Source organism: Pteropus alecto, unplaced genomic scaffold (assembly GCF_000325575.1).
Source record: "Pteropus alecto unplaced genomic scaffold, ASM32557v1 scaffold88, whole genome shotgun sequence".
Taxonomy (NCBI): Eukaryota; Metazoa; Chordata; class Mammalia; order Chiroptera; family Pteropodidae; genus Pteropus; species Pteropus alecto.
The window spans coordinates 11,168,601-11,189,299 of NW_006494611.1; the positions used below are offsets into that span (position 1 = coordinate 11,168,601).

The window sequence follows — 20,699 nt, forward strand, 5'->3', positions numbered from 1 at the left end:
AAGGCCGCAGCGAGCTAAGGGCACCCCGGTACCTGTCTTAGTTGCACATGCAGGGCCTCGCCCTCCACTCTTCACTGCCCCAGGCCTACCGTTTGGAAGATAATGGCTCATATCCAGCCCTGCTCTGCAAAGCGCCATGCCCAGCCTTTCAGGGCCACTACTTAACCTCCCTGGACCTCCATTTCCTTACCTGTAAAATGGGAAGAACAGCACCTGCTTCATAGGGCCATTGTGAGGATTAATGAAATGTGTGTAAAGCACTTACCACAGTGCCTGGCACCCAGTAAACACCCCACACACCCCAGTTCTCAGAGAACTGCTTATACCCCCATCTCACAGCCAATCTTCTTTCCGGCTGGCTCTCAGCTTCCCTGAAGGCTGATCCTTTTTTGCTTGCTCAGAGGGATTAGCTAAAATCTTTCCACTCTAAAGCCTGCATTGCTTAGCATTTACCAAGTTCTGGTCCAAACCAACCTCCAGCCCCCACAATTTGGTCACAAGACAGAGCCTCAAAGCAATCTGACAAACATGTGCTGAGCCCAACTTGTACAAGGCACGGCTTTCCTCCCCCTGCCCCCATCTCACACCCAGACTCCAGCCTCCATACCCTCTCCAGCCCTGTCCTGTAGGCATGGCCCAGGTGTACAAACTCAGCCAGCACTGGGGGGAAATCCAGCTCTCCAGCCTCAGGGAGAGAGGGTGACAGGAAGGACCAAGACAAAAACGGAAGAAGCTTGAGGCCTTTTTATTGACAATTCTCCATATACACAGAAGTCCTATTAGTTCCACTCCAGTGTAAATGAAGCACAGGGTACTTAACGCTCATCTCTGAACAAGACAAAGAAGCCCACGCAAGGCCATACACCAAAGCCTGCCTGATTCCCCAGGGACTTGTACCTCGCTGGCCTGCAGCAGGTCCCTGGTTGCCACGCCCTAGCTAGACTGGTTGGCCTTACAAGAAAACTGGCCTAGGATGGTCCTTGTCTCCCCAACCTGCCTCCTCAGTCTCTGCTCAGGGTAGAGAAACATCTCCACTTCCTACGGACTCTGGGTCCCAGGCAGACTCCAGGGAAGCATCCTAGGGTCGAAGAAGCCCCATCTTCCTCAGCCCATCCCCTGTGCCATATGTTCCCAGGAACCATGCAATAAATAAATAAATACTTCAAAAGGCAGGGCAGCTCCAGGGGAAAGAAGGGGTGCCTGGGTCCACTCATGGCTTAGAGAGGCACAGAACCCGAGTCTAAAAGTAAATATGAAATTGTTGGAGAGAGGATGGGGACCCCAAGTGGCCTTATCCCACAACTGAGACTGTCCTGCTGGGGAACAACCCTGGAATCTAGGACCCAGCCCAGAGAGATCCTACACTTCCCAGGCCAAGGGTCAAGGGCTTCGGGACCTCTGCTCTGCTCACCTGGTCTCACACTCTGTGGGATGAGGGGCTGGGGAAGGGAAATATAGCTCTGAACCAGAGGAGAGAAGCCCAAGGCTCTGAACAGGGGGAACAGAAGTGATCTGAGTGCCTGGCATTGATCCAGCAGGGCTGAAGACACCAGGGAAACATGAGGGCTGAAATTCGCAAGTCAAGGTCTCCATAAGGCAGGGCTGAGACCCTTTGGGCTGCTGGGGCTCTCTATGTTTTGCTCCAGTTAAGACTAAGGATTCTGCCAAGCCCCACTAGATATGTCCTCCTCTGGGGGAACTTGAGAATTTCAACCCTGTTTCCAGAAGCACTTTTGGTCTTGTTAGCCCTGGCCACACTCTCTGGTGGGGAAATGACGAGATCCTGATGCCTAGAGGGACATTCAAACAGCAGAGTTGGGCATAGCACTCTGCAGACTCTCAGAGGCCAAGGGGCTGGCCCAGGACCCACTGGGAGGATGAATCTCTTTTCCCAACTTCTGAATCTCCGGTCTCAGAATTCCCAGCTGTGGAGAGACGTCCTGATTCTCAGAGATCCCAGTCCAGACCAGGCGTGGTTCACTGCTGCCCTCTAGCTTACATTCCCCGCCCAGCCCTGAGTCCACTAACAGGCCAGGGAAGAGCAAGGCAAACGTGCCAGGGCCTCTGAAGGGCTCCTCTTCCCTCTAGGGTTTGAGGGCAGTCATTACTGGCCATCTTCAGGAGTGGGGAACAGTTCCAGAACCCAGCTGGAGATGGTAAGGGCAGGAAGGGGAAGCCTACCTAGAGTTCAGGCCACATTTGCCCAGCACACGCCACATGGGGCTAAGGGTGGGGACAGTGGGGTCTACTGCTGGCTCACGGACCGGCGCCCGCTTGGACCCTCTCCCCTCTTCTCACTTGCTCAAGGTCTGGTTACACGAGGCACACACAAACACAGTCTCTCTCTGGGCTTCTGGGGCTGAAAAGGAGGAAGAACTTGGTGAGACGCTTTCTTGTGCCCTTTCACTCAAGACCCGAACTACTAGAACCACCTCCCCTATCCCCGACGTCCTGCAGAGCACCCACTGCCTGGCCCACACCCTCACAGACCTGGCTCACTAGCCTGCCCTCAGAGACCTCTCTTTTCATGGGAACCAGAGACTTTGGGGGTGACCATGGAAGCAGCAGGCCTCTCCCAGGTTCCATGCAATAGAAATCACTTTGCCACCAACAGAATACCTTTAGAAATGTTTTTTAAATAAGGTATCAGAAGAAAAATTTCCAAAATGTTTTAACAGTGGTTATCTCTGGATGGTAAGATTACAAAATTTGTTTTTCTCTTCCTCCTTCTTCTATAATTTCCGTATCTAGTATAAGCATATACCACTTGCATGACCAGAAGGAAAAACAAAAAAAAAAATCCTTGATTTCTCATTGTAACATGTTACAAGGCACTACATAAAACGTGTACCCTTTTTAGAATGTGCATATGCATTTACCCTATGTGCACACTTGTGTTCTTCCTTTTGTAATATCTGTATTTTGTTTTGTTTTGTTTACAATGAGTATGTACAGCTTTTATAGAAGGAAAAGACGTTCTTTTTATTTTGGTAAAAGTATCACCAAGGTAATGAGAAAAAACATGAAATTCAGGATGATGGTCTCCTCTGGGGAAGGCAGGCGTGGCGCTGGGGAGCCTCGGTGGTGTGGCTATTGCTGCTCTATTTTTTAAATTCAGTGAAGCAGTCACAGGCATTCATTATTACGCTTCATAATTCAGCTACATAATATATATTCTTCTGCATGCATCAAATACTTCAGTTTTTTGTTTGTAAAAGGGTGAAGGAAGAGATATTACCACGGGCCAGACTAGGACCCCAAGTTCTTTTGACCTCTCACTGTCCCCTCACTCCTATCCTCAGGCAGCACCTCCTGAGAGGAAGTGGGAACCAGCCAAGCCCTCCCACTGCCCTGATCTCCGGGCTGCTTGCACCACTCACCTGTGGCCCCCATGGAGGACTTGGGTACCTTGAAGGAGCAGCACCGGGAGCAGAAGCTGTTTCCACAGTTACTGCAGCTCCGCTGCAGACGAGAGCCAGGGTCAGTATCAGATGCATCCCCCAGCCCTGAGCACATAGAGACCCCAGCACCCCTCTTCTTTCCATCAGCTGATCCCACCCAAAGAACCTGGGACTACTGTGGGACTGGAGAGGTGCCCAGGTGGGGCAAGACTGAGACCCAACAGGACACCCTCAAGGAGACTTACCCTCTTCTTCAGCACCGAGAAGGTGGCCGAGCAGCCTGTACAGCTCCCTGAGAAACAGAGGCAGCAGCTCAGCCTTGACCCAGCCTAGGCCTCTCAACTCTCACCTACTCCTAGGTCTTCTAAATGGGGACACTAAAGAGTAAAATCCAGATCCAGAGACCAAAGGAGGGAACTGATGGCTCCAGACTATACCCTCCTGGGGCTGAGAGGACCCACCCTTAGAGGTCCAGCCAAAACAGACAAGCACCCAGCAGAATCTACCCCCTAGAAACCACACCAACCTGGCAGGGACCTGACAACAGGGATCCCCTAGAGGAGGCACCTCCAACCACCTCAAATGAAACCTGCCTGACGTGACCCCTTTCCAAAGTGTCACCTTACAAATACTCCGCCCACAGGTAAAGAGAGAAATTTCTCCTAAAACCCCAGACCCTACTTTCTGTCATCTAAAGATTGCAGAAGAACAGCTCAAAACCAGACACCGTCTAAGAAGATGTGCAGGGCAAGAGGTGCAGGCGCTGTGAGTGGCAGACAGAACGGGGTGAGCTAGAACTGGGAGAGAGATCTTGCCTAAACAACCAGACACAAGATGACGAAGCTTCAGACAATCACAGAGGAGTCAATGGCAGTTTAGAAAATGACTGGCAGGAGGTAAGGGGGGCGGTGTAAGACGAGACGAAGGATGGAAAAGGAGGGGAAAAAATCATTCTTTTAGAGGCTATTTCAAGGAAAGTAGGCCTAACAGAAGCTGTGCTCACCTCCCAGCCACAAGCCAGGAAAATTAAAGATGGAAAAGGTGGGCTGCAACAAGGAAGGACATGAAGGGGGTGCACGCAGGTGAATGAAGAAAAGCAAAAAGATGGAGGCATACTGAGATCTGAGGAGGAAAAGACAGGCCACACTGGGTATTACGACTTCAACAAGCTCCAGGAGCAAAAGCAAACCTCGACAAGAGCCAAGAAGGTTCTAAGGGCTACCCCCAGAAGTACTGTGGTTCAGTGCAGACAACTCCATGCAGGCAGGGGGAACTGTGCTGGGGAGAAAAGGCAGGGTCCACAGTAGGCATGAAGGTGCTCCCAAAAGGGGACCAGAGAGCCCTGTGGGGCCAAAAAGAAGCTGATTTGGGTCCTAGAAAAACTTGAGAAGAGATAAGGTTACTGGAGGAAGTTTTCAGAACTTGGGGCCCAAATGACTCCTATGATCTGGCCAGAGCAATTATCAGCTTCAGGACACACTGCCTTTTCTCCCCCTGCTCAGTTCCCCCAGGGGCTTCTCCTAGTGCACAGACCCTAGAAGTCTTTCCCACCAGAGTATAGAGTACAGCCACCCCGTCTTCTTCCCTGCCAGCTGACACCAGGCAGAAGGCAGGCTCTTCTTTAGGACCAGGGTGACTCCCATGTCACCCACTCTCTAGACTTCAGCCATAAATCTACCTGGCTCAACTCTCACTCTCTTGACCTGAGCCAGGATTCCAAGCTGTGCTAATGGCAGTCAAGTCCACCCTTCTCCAAAGCTGCCTTGCTTCCTGAAACACCCCCAGCCCCCAGTAAAATAAGGAGTGGCCAATCTATGAACTTCACTGGGGAGAAGGGACTTCAGGGCTCTATCATGCCCAGAGGAAGATACTGTTTGCTTCAACTTGCTTCTACCTAGATAGGAAAGCTGCAGACAGGCTCCAAGGTGCCTGCAGGATGGACCAGGGCCTCTCATATTCACAGTGCCTCTTATTAAATGCCTACTATGAACCAGCCAGCACAGTGCTAGCACTTACTATTATCTCATTTGAGACCTATAACAACCTTGTGAGATAAGAACTTATTATCTTCCTTTTACAGAGGAGAAACGGAGGTACAGACAAGTTAAATAATTTGCCCAAAGACACCCAGTGGAGCCGGAAGTTGCACCAGGCAGACTCCACACTCTGTTCTCAGGCACTATGCCACACTGCCTTCTGAGGTTCTGCATGCCTCAGGATGACATCTCTCTGCAGTCCTGGGGTGACGTTTCCAGAACTGAGGTCCTTATCTTCCCATGAGCTAATAATGCTCAATGAGGACACAGAGACAAGAGAGAACCCACGCTCACTCTCTCAACAGCTCCGCTGTGTGTTTGCTAATTTTCCAGGGTTCCATGGACACAGCTTTACTCCTCGCTGTTGTCACAAACCAGTACTCACAATTTCAAGAGTTTGCCCATAAGGCCATGGCTCCCGCCCCGTGCCTGTCCTCTGGACGTACCAAAGTTGTTGGTGGGGTACCGCTTGCGGAGCCGCTCTGTGAGCCGTGACACCTTGCTGCGTAACACCTCATTCTTGCTCAGGAACCCGTTGTCCTGTAGGGCCAGCTCATCCTCTGCTGGGCATGGGGCACCCTCATCATCCTCCTGTGGGAACAGCTCCTTCCATTCCTGCCCACCTCGTGGCAGGGCTCCAGGACCTGCGTGCAGAGGCACCCCAGCACGGCAGACCCCACAAGGCATGGTGACCGCTAGCTCGGCTACCCTCCCCTAGCCCAGCCCCGGCCCTCCTCACCCAGGTTCCTACTTACCAGCACCACCAAGTGGGTCTCCTGCCTCCCAAGGTGCGGGGTAGAAGGAAAGAAAACACAGAGAGAGATAGCAGAAAAGAAGGTGCTAGGAGGGGACCCGTAAGCAAAGGAAACACTTAAGTATGACTCAGTTATCTGAGCATGTCCCAAAGGGCGACATCAACAGAGGCCCCCCTATTTGAGGCCAACATCAAATAAGTTTGGGAGAAGCTATGTACTACTGTTATTCAAACTAGGTAAAATTAACTAATTGAGTCATTATTTTAACAGAATAGAAAAGAAAATGTCCCTTTCAATGTATTTTTCAAGAAACTTCTGTTTCCATTAAGTTTTACATATATTACAGACCTAAGTGTGAAAGAGGCCAAGATGTACTTGTGTTCCTTAATGTGGGTTATGAACAAAAATGCTTAAAAGGCCATTATATATATTCCCTACCACCACCACCATCAAGATTCACAGTCTACAATAGTACACTAAAGTCTCAGAGAAATCTCATAGCAGCTGAAAACGCAAATGGCTACGTGAATGGAGATGATGTACGAGTGAATGGGCGAGGCAAAAATCACAGGCCTGGTGGCAGAAAACTCACAAGACTCCACTTCTTACATCTCACTTTCCCACTTTACAAAGAGACATAAAGAGAAATGATTTCCTACTATAAGAAAACAATAGCTCAAATGTGACAATAAGTGACAACTGCCACTAGGACTCAGTGACCAGGAAAGACGGGGAGTGATGGGGACTACGTGACTTCTCTAAAAAAGATAGTTGCTCTTCAGCTACACTGACTGCTGCAGACTCGGGGCTTCCAGAGCCTCTGGTTTTTCAGAAAAATTGAAAATCCAGACTTTTCACTGAAATCTCCATTTTTAAATATTGGCTCAAAAAAGTTTTTTAAAGGTTTGTATGCCAAATAAAAAACACTTCTGCAAACTATCAGTTTGGACCACTGTCTTAACATCAGGAAGGCTGTTTAACTTTCTCTGACCTAGCACTCGGCCATGCAACCACTTTCTCCAACCTTCCCTCCCTGCCCCCTAAAATGACATCTTTCAGACCTCAGCCACCCTAAGAGTAGTCAGAGACCCACGGCAGTGCCCTCCCTCAGATCTGCCTTCCCCACATCAAATGGGCCAAGCTCCAGCCAAGGTGCTAAATGATCTGCCTCCCCTGGCAGGGCACATTTCCGGAGGCTTCCAGAGCCAGCCCTGCCTGGGCACCAGGACAGATGACTAGATCAGCGACGGGATGGGCAGAAGTTCAGTGGCATCCTTTCATCCAGTGAGTTCTAGCTCAAAGCAAGTTTCAGCCTCTCGGCTGAATATAAGGGAATTTTTAAAATTCAGACTTAGGATGTGAGAAGCCACACGGCTCCAAGACCACCCAACTTCTTGCCTGGTCAACAGAGGGTGCTGGGTAAGGGCCACCCACCTCAATTGCATCTTTAAACTCTTCATCAGGCTCAGCCTCCTCAGCCTCCTCCACACTGCCTGGTGTGAGGTCCTGGGAAGAGAGACTCTATTAGAGAAGGAGAGGATGGCAGCCCTGCCCGCTAAGGCAGAGGCCACCTGCCCTGAGCCAGCATCCAGGTTTCCCAAAACAGCTATTCCTGCCTCAGAGGAAATGGCATAACTGCAAGAAAGAAGAAAGTCACAGGAAAGAGGGTACTCTCTGACCTAGCAGGGATAGGGAAATGGGACCAAGACCATGAACAGACCTCCAGTGGCTGTACAGCACAGTGGCTGAGAGTACGAGCTCTAGAACCACAGGGCAACCGGGTTAAGGGGCTCGAGACTCCTTAAGAGACTCCTGGCCCTACCGCCCTCGCCTAACTACTCCGTGCCTCAGCCTTCTCCTCCACAAATGAGAATAACCTCGTCCTCAGAAATAACCTACACTTTGTGGGGTTAACATCTATAAAGTACTTGGAATAGCAGAGTAAGTACTCAATAAACCAGAGTGGCTATTATTACTACAATTATTATTATTACGCACTTCAGAGGAGATGAGGCCTAGGAAGAAACAGGAACTACAAAAGAGGCCAGTCCAGGAGCTATGGGGTATGAACAAGCTGGTAAAAGGAAGACCCTGGAAGGTGCTTATAGCAGGCTCTGCCCTGAAGTTGGGGGATGCTTACCTCTGTGGGTGTGGGTGCAGGCGTACAGTCTGGCAGAACGCCCTTCCCCCCAACATCTGGAGGTGGTGGGCTCTGGAAGGCACCCTCTTCCTGCTTGGGATGCAACCGCCGCTGCAGAGATGCCCTGTACTCTGACACCACTAGCCAGGGTGAGGACAGTGGGGTGGGAGGCAGAAACAGGATGGAGTGAGTGACATTTTGGGTCTGGCTGCCTCTTCCTCTAACACCCCATTCTTTGCTGCAGGAAAGAGTCGCCCTCCTAACTCTGAACAAGTCACCTAACCTAAGCCTCATAAACAAAACAGCGATACCACCACCCACCCCCTGAGATTACTATACAGAGATTAAATGTAGTAAGTGCTTGCTAAATAAGGGCTTCTATAATTAACTGCCTGACCACAGGGAGGAAAACAAATATAGCAATCACCCAAACAAATGTACAGGCCCAGGCGTCTGTGACTCAGGACCTCCCCAGACTGCCTCACTGCTTTAGAAGCCAGATGGCTGATGGGGACTTTGGGATCACACGAAGATGTGGCAGCAACTCCAGATGGTTGTATCCCAAGAGGCAGATGGCAGTACCTCATCCCTCCCTCATCTCCCAGACGCCACCATATTATGTAAGCAGTGAGTTACCTGCTTCAGAAAGGCAGAGGGACCTATACAGTAGCAACCTCCCTTGTGTCCCACCTAACATCTCAGAGAGGCAGAGCCCAATAGAGCCCTCTGAGGGACGACCCTAGTGTGGTGCTGCCACCGTGTGGGAGGTCCAGCAAACAGACGATCAACTACAGAGACAGATAAACAAGGAGGAGCCTAACCAGCCCTCAGAGCTGGCCTGACCCCAGCTGTCAGGCTCTCCAAGACTTACCTCGGAAAAACTCCACATTTCCCAGAAAGAGCGTGCTGTTTAAAAGAGCAAGGACCCAGCAAAGAGGCAGCAGATACAGCACGCAAACCGTGCCCAGAAGAGCCCCATAGAACCTGGATCAACAGACAGGAACCACAGGATCATAAATTCACACAATCAGAAGGAAACCAACCTGGAGCACATCAATATGGGTCTGGGCAAAAAACAGCTCTGAGCACAGTTAATAAACCAACAAGGTCTAGCTAATCAAACAAGTGGGCAACAAAGTGAGGAGGAAAGATTTACGACCCTAAGGAAGTGGCTGCTTGCTAACAACTGACTCTGGTGAGGCTGCAGTGGTGGCCCTATGAGGCTGGGGCCACATAAATTGGTTCAGTGTTCATCATTCCTCAGGCTCTAGACTCTGAAGTCTAGAATAAGACAGCCTTGGCTTTGAATCCAGCTTTGCCACTTCTCATTGTATGCCCTTAGGCAAGTCCCTTGGTCCTCCAAGCAACACTTCCTTCCTTTGTAAACTGGGGATTAAAATAGTGCCCATCTCCTAGGGTTACTAGGAAGAGTGAGGCAATACACAGAAAGTGTTGAGCACAGGGCCTGGAACAAAGGGGAAAACTAAATAAATATTAGTTGTCACTATTATTTATAAAGAGCCTCAAAAACAGTCCTTCCATTTGATCCAGTAGTTCCATCCTTGAATTTATGCTAAAAAAAAATTTCAAAAGATTAAAGCTAAACCGATGACAATGTGCACTACAGGGTGAGTAATAAAAAGTACAAGCTGACTAAATATATAACCAAATGATTCTATAAATTATAATATATTCACCATCTATATTAATGTGATATTACAAATAATTCCAAAAGTCATGTAGCAACCAAGAAAACCATTTATGATATAAGTAAAAAAGAAAAAAGAAATCTCGCATACACTATGGAGCTATAAAGTATATGCATATGATAAACTCTTGAAGTCAATCTAAACATAAGATCAGCTGCTCTATCAAGGTGGGAGATTACATGGCAAGTTATTTTTCTATTACTAAAATATTTTTGCCAGACCTAAAAGAAGGTACCCAAACCACAGCAGTTTATTTGTGCCCACAAGCCCAGGTGCATGTCTGCACACAAGAGCCTTAGGGGCTCTCTTCCCATGACCTAAGGGCACAGCGGTCCTCTCAAAGCAGCTGGCTTTGCCTGGGGCCGCAAACTCCTCCAGAGCAGCAGTGGTGGAAGCTGAGGGGGCCACTCACTGTGAAGACACGGTGGGGTTCTCCCACTGCAGCACACGGTAGGCGGCTTCGCAGGCACAGCACAGGCGGCTCAGGAAGGCCTCCAGCTGGATCAAGCTGCGGACACAGGGGGCGTCTGTGAACAGAACGCCCTGCCCTGCTCACCCAAGGGGCCTGACAGAGCTCTGCGGTAGCAGAACCTAGGACTCCAGAGGCGCAGTTGGCTCGGGATGGCCAGTCTCTTCAAACCCACTGGAAAAGATAAAGAGCCTGACAGTTTCAGTCACCTTTTTGGAAGCCCTGCTGAGTGGAAAGAAGACAATGGTCTCTTTCCAGCTATTGATGTGGGGCCTTTACCTAACTGGGCAACAGTTTTCCTCTATAAAATGAGCAGTGTACTCACCTCACAGATACACTAGAGCTGTGAGGGCAAATGGCAAAAGGTAGGTAGATCAATATGTCTCCACCTGGGGTATAAGGCAAAATCACTTGGATAGTTGTTTTGTTTTGTTTTAATGGATGCACTCCAAAAGCAGAGCACAAGTTTGTGCAATGAGTACCCAGACTTTGGTCTCTGAAAGGATCCTTGGAGAAATGGCTGATTCTAAAGCTAGAGCAGAGAAAGTATAAGATGAATTTGAACATCCTATTGTACCATAAAGTAAGGAAGCACTCAAACATGATGGGACATAGTGAAAGAACACAGGAGCTAGTTCAAAAGAGCTCCTACTGCCCAAATCTAGGACCATTTGAAATCAAAATACATAATAACAGTAATGGATTATAACTCATTGAATTAAATAAAAAATCTTGAGTTCATATTAATAACAAGTAAGAATTATAGTAGAATGCCAGCTTATAATGACAACTAGAAAATCACCTTTGCAATCATCCTATGAATAAATTGGTAAAGGCAAGACCCATCAATGTATTTACTTAGTCTCAAAGTATACCCCGCCAGATTACTAACTCTAAAGCGTAAAGTGATCATTTTATAGTGGAGAAACCTTAACCAAGGGATCAAAGTTAAAATCTCCCATGAGACAGACGGACATCATGTACCTCCTAACATAATGCACTGACAACGACATAACATCACTTGACATTTCCTGCCCAAAATGCATAACTCAAATCTAATCATGAGGAACCAAACAAGTCCAAACAGAGGAAAATTATACAAAATAAGAAGTGTGTTCTATTAAAAAATGTCAAGGTCATGAGAAACAAAGACTGAGGACTACTCTAGGTTACAAGAGACTAAAGAGACATAAAAACTAAATGTGTCATTCTGGATTGGATCCTGGATCAGAAAGAAATTTATAAAAAAGACCTTATTAATACAACTGTTAAAGTTTGATTATAAACTCTATATTAGATAACAGTACTAATACTAATGCAATCAACATAAAATTTCCTAATTTTGATTATTGGGCTATGGCTATAAGAGAATGTCCTTGTTCTTAGGAAATACATGCTGAAGTATTTGGGGTAAACAGGCATAATGTTTGCAACTTACTTTCAAATGGTTCAGGAAGAAAAAAATAATGTGTGTAGAGAGATAGATGCAGCCAATGTGGCAAAATGTTAATAATTGTTCTGAGTAAAGGGCATATGAGAGTTCTTTGTATTATTCTGCCAACTCTTCTATAAGTTTAAAATCATGTTAAAGTAAAAAGGTTTTTTAAAAAACTGCAGATACCCAGGCCCTACTCCAAATAACTGACTCAGATTTTCTGGGGCTGTCCTCCATTTGTTTATAACTTTTTTTTAAAGTTCCACAGATGCCTCTGCTGTATACCAAGAGAGGCCAGGTTAGGGAGGGCTCAGGAAATGGCAGCTGGCACTGAAGCTGTTACATCAGTATTATTCAACAGTCTTAAGGTGCTTCCACAGAAGTACCGCCTCTGTCACATTTAGGAAGTTTCTCCATAGTGCAGTGACGATGACTAATATTTACTGGACATTTCCTGGGTACTAGACATTCATTTAATCTCCACAACCACCTATGAGGTAAGCCTATTATTATCTCATTTAACAAATGAAGAACCCAAGGCACAGGGAGGCTGAGCAAGTCGTCCTATGCTATACAGCCAATAAATGTAACAGCTGGGATTTGAACCCAGGCAGTGCTTCATGCGGGCACATGCTTAGTCAAAACCCTAAACTGTCTCTCTAGTGGAAAGAACACAAGCTGTGAAACCAGCTGGATCTGGATTCTCATCCCTGCTCGGGCACTTTCTAGCGGCATAAGCCCTTTTCCTTGTCCATAAATGGATGAAGATAATAGTAGCTACCTCCCAGAAGTGTTAAAAAGATAAAAGGAAATAACATCTGTAGTTTGCCTAATACAATGCCTGGCACACTCAGTGTGGTGGGAGGTGTTACTGTGACTTTCCCTCACCTCCCTGGCCCCTTCCATACTCACAAGCTCTTCACCTCAGCCACGGCCTCTGGGCGAGACAAGCGAACTCTCTGCAGGCCCTCCTGCCTCACACTGTGATACCTCCTCCGCGTGAGCTCAGACTCGGGTAGCTGGGGCCGGCAAACCTCCTGCAGGTAGCCCAAAAGGGCGGGCACTGAAATCACCAGGGCACCCACTGAGTACCATGCACCTATGGGATCAACAACACTGTCAGTAAGCAGGTAAGGACCAGGAGCCTCCACCCACCCAGATGTCCACATGCTCACTCCCTTACCTCCTCCAGGGCTCTGCTGAGAGGCCTTCCCTGATCACCCCCTAGGAAACACTATCTACCCCCTCACTCTTGAGCCCCTTAACCCAGTTGTATTTTACCTCAAAAAATTTATCACCACATGACAAATTACAAGTATGGCCATTGTCTCTTCCACAAATGTAGGCTCTTGAAGGCTGAGACTTTGCCTATTTGGTCACTGCTATAGCCCCAGGCCCATTTTTTTTACTATTAAAAACCCTATGGTAGCTTGCAGTGGGTGGCTCGTTCCTGGATCTGGCTGCCAAGAGTCCCCAGTGACTGACATTCTGATCTCTGGGCCACTGGGGCAGACTAGAAGCCTCTCCTTTGGCTTTTAGGGTACTCCAGACCACTGTGGGTTGAGAAATAGTGAAGCTGAAAGAAAATCCAAAGAAGGAACTTTGGTACGACCAAGGAAGGCTGACAGAGCACTGGGCACAGAGTAAATGCTTGTTAAATATCTGTCATGTGAACTGATTTGCTTTGGAAATATATTCAGAAAAACCTGAATAAAAACATCCTGGGAATGATATCTGAGTTTTCACCAGGTAAAGAAGAGCCCTACTGAGGAACAACATGAGATATTATATGAAATGGGTTTATATTCAACCTACTGAATCCATATCTCCATAGAAAACAAAACGCCCTTGAGAAACGTGAGTTCAGAAGAATGACTACATGCAGAAAGGACCCGGCTCCTCAGAACATTCTGTCCCAGGTCCTTCACTCATTTTCCCTGAGGGGTTCAACTTTTTCTGTGGCCATCTGCCAGTCCCAACAAGAGAAAGGGCGGGGTCACAGCATATCTTGTTATGAAAGGTCCCCAGGAGACATCACTACCTGAGACCCCTACAGCCACCCACCCGTCCACACGTCTTCCTCACTGGCAGTGACTCCCCAGTAATGCCCACCAGGCTCATCTGCTGAGCCAGAGAAAATCAACAGATGTGGCAAAAATCTCTACCAGCTCACCTTCCTGGTTCCCTCATTCCATGTCATGCCCCAAATGACCTCCAAATCAGCTCAGAAGCCAAAATGGAAAAAGGTCAACGCATCAGCATTCACTCAAGAAAAGCACGATAACAGATATGCAGAGGATGTGATCCAAGACCCCCAGGGGATGCCTCAAACCACAGAGAGTACTGCACCCGACATATACTGTTTTGGCCCACACGTACATGCCTATGATAAAATTTAGTTTATAAATTAGGCAATTTCATGGATAGAAGATTCATTCTTACTGTAGATCTTAGCAACCTCAGCATACAATTTTTTTCTTAAGTAGAGAACTTTCACCTTTCACTTAAGGAAGTTCCTTAAGGCTTCTCTTTAGCATATCTGAATTGCCAGTATTGCTACTCTTGTACTTTGGGGCCATTATTAAGTAAAATAAGAGTTACTTGAACCCAAGCACTATGATACCACAACGGTCGATCTGATAACCCTAGGCGGCTACTAGGGCAGGTAGCATATACCGTGTGGGTACACTGGACAAAGGGGTGACTCACACCCCAGGCAGGACATAGCGGGATGGCAAGAGACTCCATCACACTACTAAGAATAGCACCCAATGTAAAACTTATGAATTGTTTATATCTGAAATTTTCCATTTAATATTTCTGAACCATGGGTGGCCATGGGTAACTGAAACCACGGAAAGCAAAACCGTGGATGAGGGGGCCTACCATAATATATTGGCTGCTTATTCTGTGTCAGGCACTATTAAGTGTACACAGAATATCTCATTCCCCACAACTACCCTCTGAGGAAAGCACTGTTATTATCTTCCCTTTACAGATGAGGAAAATTAGGCCTTAGGTAATGCCAGCAGCCCAGCCAGGATTTTAGCCCAGAGTGCATCTCTCCAGAGCCTGTGTTCTGACATCAAGGAGACACATAGGGAGGCCAACTCCAAGGCAAAACCAGCAGCTCCTTCACTCAGGGCTGCTTCTCAAAATTCCTCCCCATGTTTATTCACAAAAAAACCCTGGCCCCTAGAAGCACTTCTTACCCTCATTCAAAGTGAGGAACAAGATGTTGAGGCCCAGGCAAGTCAGCAAGGAACACAAAGGCATCTGCCACCTGCAACACAGAGGGTCCTGGTCACTAAAGATGGCCACTCCTCCAGCTGGGAAGTGGGGTGAGTCAGCCCTGGTGGGTCATCAAGCCAGGAGCAAGAGGAGGGGCCTGGAGCTCAGACTGTCGAGGAAAAACGAAAAGTGGGCCTCTCACTTGGACAGGTGAGTGAGATGAGTTAAGGTCACACATTAGGTCACAGGGTAAGAAAAGGCATCCTCTCAGAACTAGACGACCTGTAGAACTGTCTCCAAGAAGGAAGAAAAATTCATAATATTATCTATTAAGAAACCTACTTAATACTGTTTAATCTGTGTTTTCTAAGGTTCTATTCTCTTTAAAAGGTGACAATGACAAACATTCTTCTTTAAAATTGCCCTTTATTTTTTTACTGAGATATAATTTACAAATAATACTGTTTCTTACAGCTTCAGAAGAACATATATATATTCATTGCACAACATTCATCTAATACAATAAACGAGAGAACAAAATGTGAAGAATTTCTTTGACCCCTTTTGTGACTCTCTTATTTCTGCAGTTTTGAGTTTGTTTTAAATGTACATTAATTCGAAAGAAGAAAAATACTTTACTTTATTATATTAAAAAATGAAGACGAAACCAGGATGTAGCATTCTCTCAGCAAATATGCCCTAAGTAAACTGGAACAGATGGAAGACCCCACCATCATGACCTGATGGCAAAGCGGAAGTCCCCACCAAAGGAAGAAAGACCAGAGATGCAGGTTGCTGAGGACAAACACTGATGGCCTAGACCTTGATAAAAAGACATTTAGTGGGGAAAAAGAGAGACAGATGTCATAAGAAAGTAATGAAGTCTAAAAAGCAGTGCCAGTGTATTTAAGGTCAGCCATCAGAAGAGAGAGACAGACAGACAAATAAATAAACAGGGAAGCTGCTGGCAAGCAATGTATTCAAAACTTAAAATGTATTTTCCTTTGCTCTAATTGGGGTATTTCAGAGTTACTAAATGAGGTTAACTAATTTATGTGCTGCTTTTATTTCTTAATAAAAGTTATAGCAAGGAAATGCAATGACCTCTCTGCCTTTCTCTTAAAATTCAACACACTCCAACTGTACCACCTTAATTAGGCCTCTGATCCATCTAGTGGCAGCTACCTGGGTAAAAGCAAATTAAAAGTCAGTTCTAAAGCCAATCCCATTACGGAAATAGAAGTATCACACAGCCACTGAAGTCACTTTCATTTTAAAGCCTCTCCCATCCTGTCTTCACTGACACTTTGGATGTGGAGACCCACCTACTAGAGTAGCTGATCCCAGAAAAGAGGAGTCTTTTTAAAAATCTATTGCAGCTCTAGGCTTCAGACCTAACAGCCGAAGCTCAAGATTAGGTCTCTCATCAAAGTCAAATCCTCTTTACTAAGAAAAGAACAATCAAATGCACAAACTAATCTGACAGCCACTTTCACAGACCAGTGCTCTGTCTCCCAGAGGTCCAAGACCACAAGCTCCTGGGGGCTTTTTAAGCCCAATGCTTCTATTCCATCCAGCTTTAATCAATCCCACCACATCCTGAGATTTCTAATTTCATAAAATGGAAAAGCCGTAACACATTAGTGTCAAGAAGCACTAACAGACCAGTGGTGGAAAAGGAGAAGGGCAGGATATATTTAACTTTTATGCTTTGCCACAAAAGGGAAAACACAGACACACAGACAGACAGACATAAGTCTGCACTTACATGTGCACACACATGAGAAAACACCAGAGAGCGCAGCCCATGCTCTCCAGAGCCTACCCCCGGCCCTAGGGAAGACTGAAGTTCATTTCAGATAGTTGGTCATGGTGGGATTATAAAATGAGCCCCTCCTCATATTATTTCACCACCCTTTGCACCAAGAGCACAATGATCTAATAGTAGAGAACTGACTAGCTCATCTCTAGAGATAATGCCATAAATTATAGGGGTTCTGGGAAAAACAAGACAAATTTAGGGCCTTGGTCAGAAAGTTAAAAATAAACCTCCTACTATTCCCACACTGAGGTAAGAATGACAACTCAATAGCACCCTTTGAGGTTAACCCAACTCCAATCTCCCTTTCTCCTACCTGTCTCTCTCAAGGATCTTAGAGGGTTGAAGTTCTCTATGAGAATCTGATAGAAATTAGAAGCTTCTCCCTAGGAATATACACGTGTGCCCACACACAATTTTTCATTCTGTTTCAGGAGATTCACTGACCCCTAAGGCCCCATTCACGGGCTTCAGGTTAAGAATGTCTGCTCTTTAGGACAATCAGGTTTTATGTACTCCCAATGAGATGCAATGTTAGGACATATGACCTTTGTTTAAAATTTTTTTTTTATTTGAATCTAATCCAACCTTTAGATCTAACTTTCAGTTCATACCACGAGGAAGCCACCAGATATATCTAGGTAGGAAATTCTCCAGGACAGTCAGCTGAGTCTCTTCAGCAAGTCAGTGTCAGGAAAGAAGAAATCATTTTAGATTGAGAAAGATTTAAGGGACATAAAAACCAAATAGAATGCGTAGTCCTGGACTGTAACCTGATTTGGCCCAAAAAAATTGTAAATAACATTCCTGGGACAACTGAGGAAATCTGAATATGAACTGGGTATAGGATGATATCAAGAAATTAATTTTGTTAGGTATAATGTTACTTCGATTATGAAAAAATGTCCTTATTTAGAAACTGAAGTATTTAGGGAGTGGAATGGCATGTAGCTATAATTTAAAATACTTTAACATAGGAAATAAAATGAGCTCAAAAGAGAAAAAGAAAATTGTGGAGGATGAAAATTGAAGCAAAATAGGAACAAAAAATATTGAGACCCATAATTCTAAAGTATTAGTAAAAATAGTACCTGCTTCTTCACAGGTATTTGTATTTAACTTACGTTGAAAATTACATCCTAATTTTAATATTATTATGCTAATATTGGGAGAGAAGGAGAAAAAAAAAGCATGCTCCAGATATAGAAGGCCCAATGTTCAAGGTTAGTTAGTGGTCCTGAGGTCTGAGCTTATTCAACCACAAAGAAGAAACTCAGGAGAAAGGCCAGATGGTTCCCAGTGCCTACCTCTCCTGGGCTGGGCCTGAGACACAGGGTGGACCTGGAATAGCAGAAAAGACAGCCTAGTCACTGCATAAATGTGCAGGCACAACTACATAAGGCAGAAGATCCAGCAGGTCAGAGCAACTCTACAAAGTCTGTACCTGAGCAAGTACCGGACACCATCACCTGCGTCCTTCAAGGGTTCCAGGTAGATCTCAAGCCTCTTATAGGACAGAACCAAGTTGAAAAGATCAAACGCCGGAGACTTGGTAGGGGCAGGTGGAGACTCTGGGGAAGCCTCGGGCATCACGCTGGGGCTCGCCTCTGGCCCACACCCCTCACGCTCTGATGTCTGCATCCTGTAACCACAATAATTCCCGTCATTTGCATCATAATTCCAATGCTCAAAACACTTCCACTTGCAATATTTCAATGGCACCTGAAATAAACCTGTAAGGCAAGCAGGGCTGCAGGTGGAATGCCCATTTCACAGAGGAGGAAACGCATTCAGCAAGGTAAAGTGAATTATCCAGATATATAATCCTGCTCTTCTGACTCTCCATCTAATGTTTTTTCCAACAGACCCATCAAGAGTATAAACTGTAAAGACAGTGTAAAGACCAAGCATACATGGTTGTTGAAGGGAGGCATGGGGTTTCCAGAGAAATGATATACTGAAATATTTTTCTCCCACTCTTCTCCTGGTCAATTTCTACTCATCCTTTAGGTATCTGGCTTATACATCACTCTCTTGTTCAGAGAAGTCTTTGACAACACCTCCAGTCTTAACTGGGAGACTCTTCCCAATGCTCCCAAAAGATCATTTACTCACATTACCGGGATTTATCACACCAAAGTAAAACTCCCTGCTTAGTTATCAGTCTGCCCCTCTTAACTTTGAGCTCCACCAAGTCAAGGACTATGTCTTTCACTCACCACTGTTTCTGCCCCCAGTGGGCGCATAATGAATGAATGAATTACCCATCCTCCAGGACCTCAGTGCTTTTTCCTGCCCCATCCTCTAACCCTTCCCTCCCCCTTCTGTTCCCAACTCCCTGGACCATCCGTCCCCTTTCCCCCTTGAACCCCAAGGGGCAGTCAACACCTTGCATAACATCCCATTACCATCGCCCTTCTCTGATCAGGGGAGACACAGAAAACTCATCCTCTTTCCTAATTTCAAAGTCCAACACAAACTCTAAGCGGAAAACAAGGGGGCGGAACCTCGGCGCACAGCAACATAAACCAGTCCCAAGCAGTGAGCTGCAATCTAACGGAGGTCAGGGGGAGTGACAAAGGAGCCACCGGAAGCCCTAAATCCCCGCAGGCCGAGCTAAGAGGAACTAGGACGAGCGGACCCAGGGCGAGTACGAAGTAGGAGTCCAGGAGAAGGTGAAGTAGGTCAGCGCCGGCAGAGTCCTGGACCACGATGTCTGCATCCCTAACAGCCTGCCGCGGGCCTGCGGCCCAGAGCAGGGAAGGCCAAGCGCGAGATCGCTGGGCCAGCAGGTGGAGGCCTCCACTGCGTCCAGGTGCCCAACTCCGCGGAAACGATGGGATGGGAGGGAGCGGCATCTTACCTACGCGGTCGCTGAGTGGTTTGGGGGAGGGGCGAGGACGGCCAAGGGGAACTGATAGGGCCGCTGGGCCCCGGAGCGTTTCCTCAGGCCCGCCCCACCCCGACAGCGCGCTTCTCCCCTGGGCCGCTCGGAAGTCGCAGGCCACAAAACCTCCTCCTCCTCCCAGCCGCCGCTTCCTCGAATTGCTCTGCGGCGGCGTGCCGTGACGTCATCGCGCCCGCCCTGCCTCCGGCGCGGCTCCCAAGCTTAGCTCCTCCCACTCTTGCACAGCACAGGTAGGCGCTTTTGTCAGCCCTGCGCCTGCGCACTTTTTCCATCTTAGCCCCGCCCTGACTCAACTGTGTCCCCGCGCGACCCCTTTTCGCAAAATCCTGCGGAGCCCTGGGAGCAAGCGTTTTGGGACCTTGGCCCTCGCTTTCCCCGTCTTGCTGTGAAAGATTCCAGCAGAGAACAGTTGGCAAAAAGCTAAACTGAAGAATTTACGTCTGTATCTTCCTTCCTCACCAGCTTTAGTACTCAACTCCCCTCCTCGGAACTGTGAGCCCACAAAAGGCAGACACCTGTATGCCCTGTAGGCCAACAATAGAATGCAATTCTGTTCAGTGTTTTCTGAGTAGCTACTGTGTACAGAGGCCTGTGCAAGCCTTTCCCAACTCAATCCACTTCTCACTGTGATTCTTGGTTAATCTCCCTTACAGCACGATTCCGATGGCTTTGCATTAAGAATAACGCCAGCGCTTATTTACTGAGGGTTTATCAACCACCAGGCACTGGACCAAGCTCTCTATAGGCATTTTCTTATCTAGTCCTCCTCCAACAACCCTATTAGGGTTATCACCAT

The 20,699-nt window shown here is 47.0% G+C and overlaps 1 protein-coding gene across 6 annotated transcripts; it reads right to left on the minus strand.

Annotated features, from left to right (window-relative positions):
• Positions 1-729: 729 nt before the first annotated feature.
• ZFYVE27 (zinc finger FYVE-type containing 27) lies at positions 730-20,132 on the minus strand. 6 transcript variants are annotated; one of them, XR_003044280.1, is made up of 14 exons: positions 19,859-20,128; positions 18,440-18,637; positions 15,158-15,228; positions 12,858-13,044; positions 10,454-10,549; positions 9,204-9,316; positions 8,333-8,472; positions 7,627-7,698; positions 6,193-6,213; positions 5,884-6,028; positions 3,647-3,693; positions 3,381-3,462; positions 2,182-2,359; positions 730-1,925 (listed from the first exon to the last, which is right to left on the minus strand). XR_003044280.1 is itself a non-coding variant. In XM_025042296.1 (13 exons), exons 2-13 carry the CDS (start codon positions 18,634-18,636, stop codon positions 2,295-2,297), a joined length of 1,236 nt encoding a protein of 411 aa, XP_024898064.1. In that variant the 5' UTR covers position 18,637; positions 19,859-20,128; the 3' UTR covers positions 730-2,294. The 6 variants fall into 6 exon arrangements, 5 of the variants coding, with proteins under 5 accessions (XP_024898064.1, XP_024898065.1, XP_024898067.1 ...); XM_025042296.1 differs by having other exon boundaries at positions 730-2,359; XM_025042297.1 differs by lacking the exon at positions 19,859-20,128 and adding an exon at positions 19,637-19,838 and having other exon boundaries at positions 730-2,359.
• Between the last annotated feature and the right edge of the window lie 567 nt (positions 20,133-20,699).

Excerpts from the sequence above, each read along its gene's own strand:
- ZFYVE27 (XM_025042296.1), bottom strand. The coding sequence starts at position 18,636 with ATGCAGACATCAGAGCGTGAGGGGTGTGGGCCAGAGGCGAGCCCCAGC. Across the intron at positions 6,029-6,192 it reads AGACCCACTTGGTGGTGCTG|GAGGATGATGAGGGTGCCCC; the intron begins GTAAGTAGGAAC and ends CTGTTCCCACAG. Across the intron at positions 3,463-3,646 it reads TCTCGGTGCTGAAGAAGAGG|CGGAGCTGCAGTAACTGTGG; the intron begins GTAAGTCTCCTT and ends TCTCGTCTGCAG.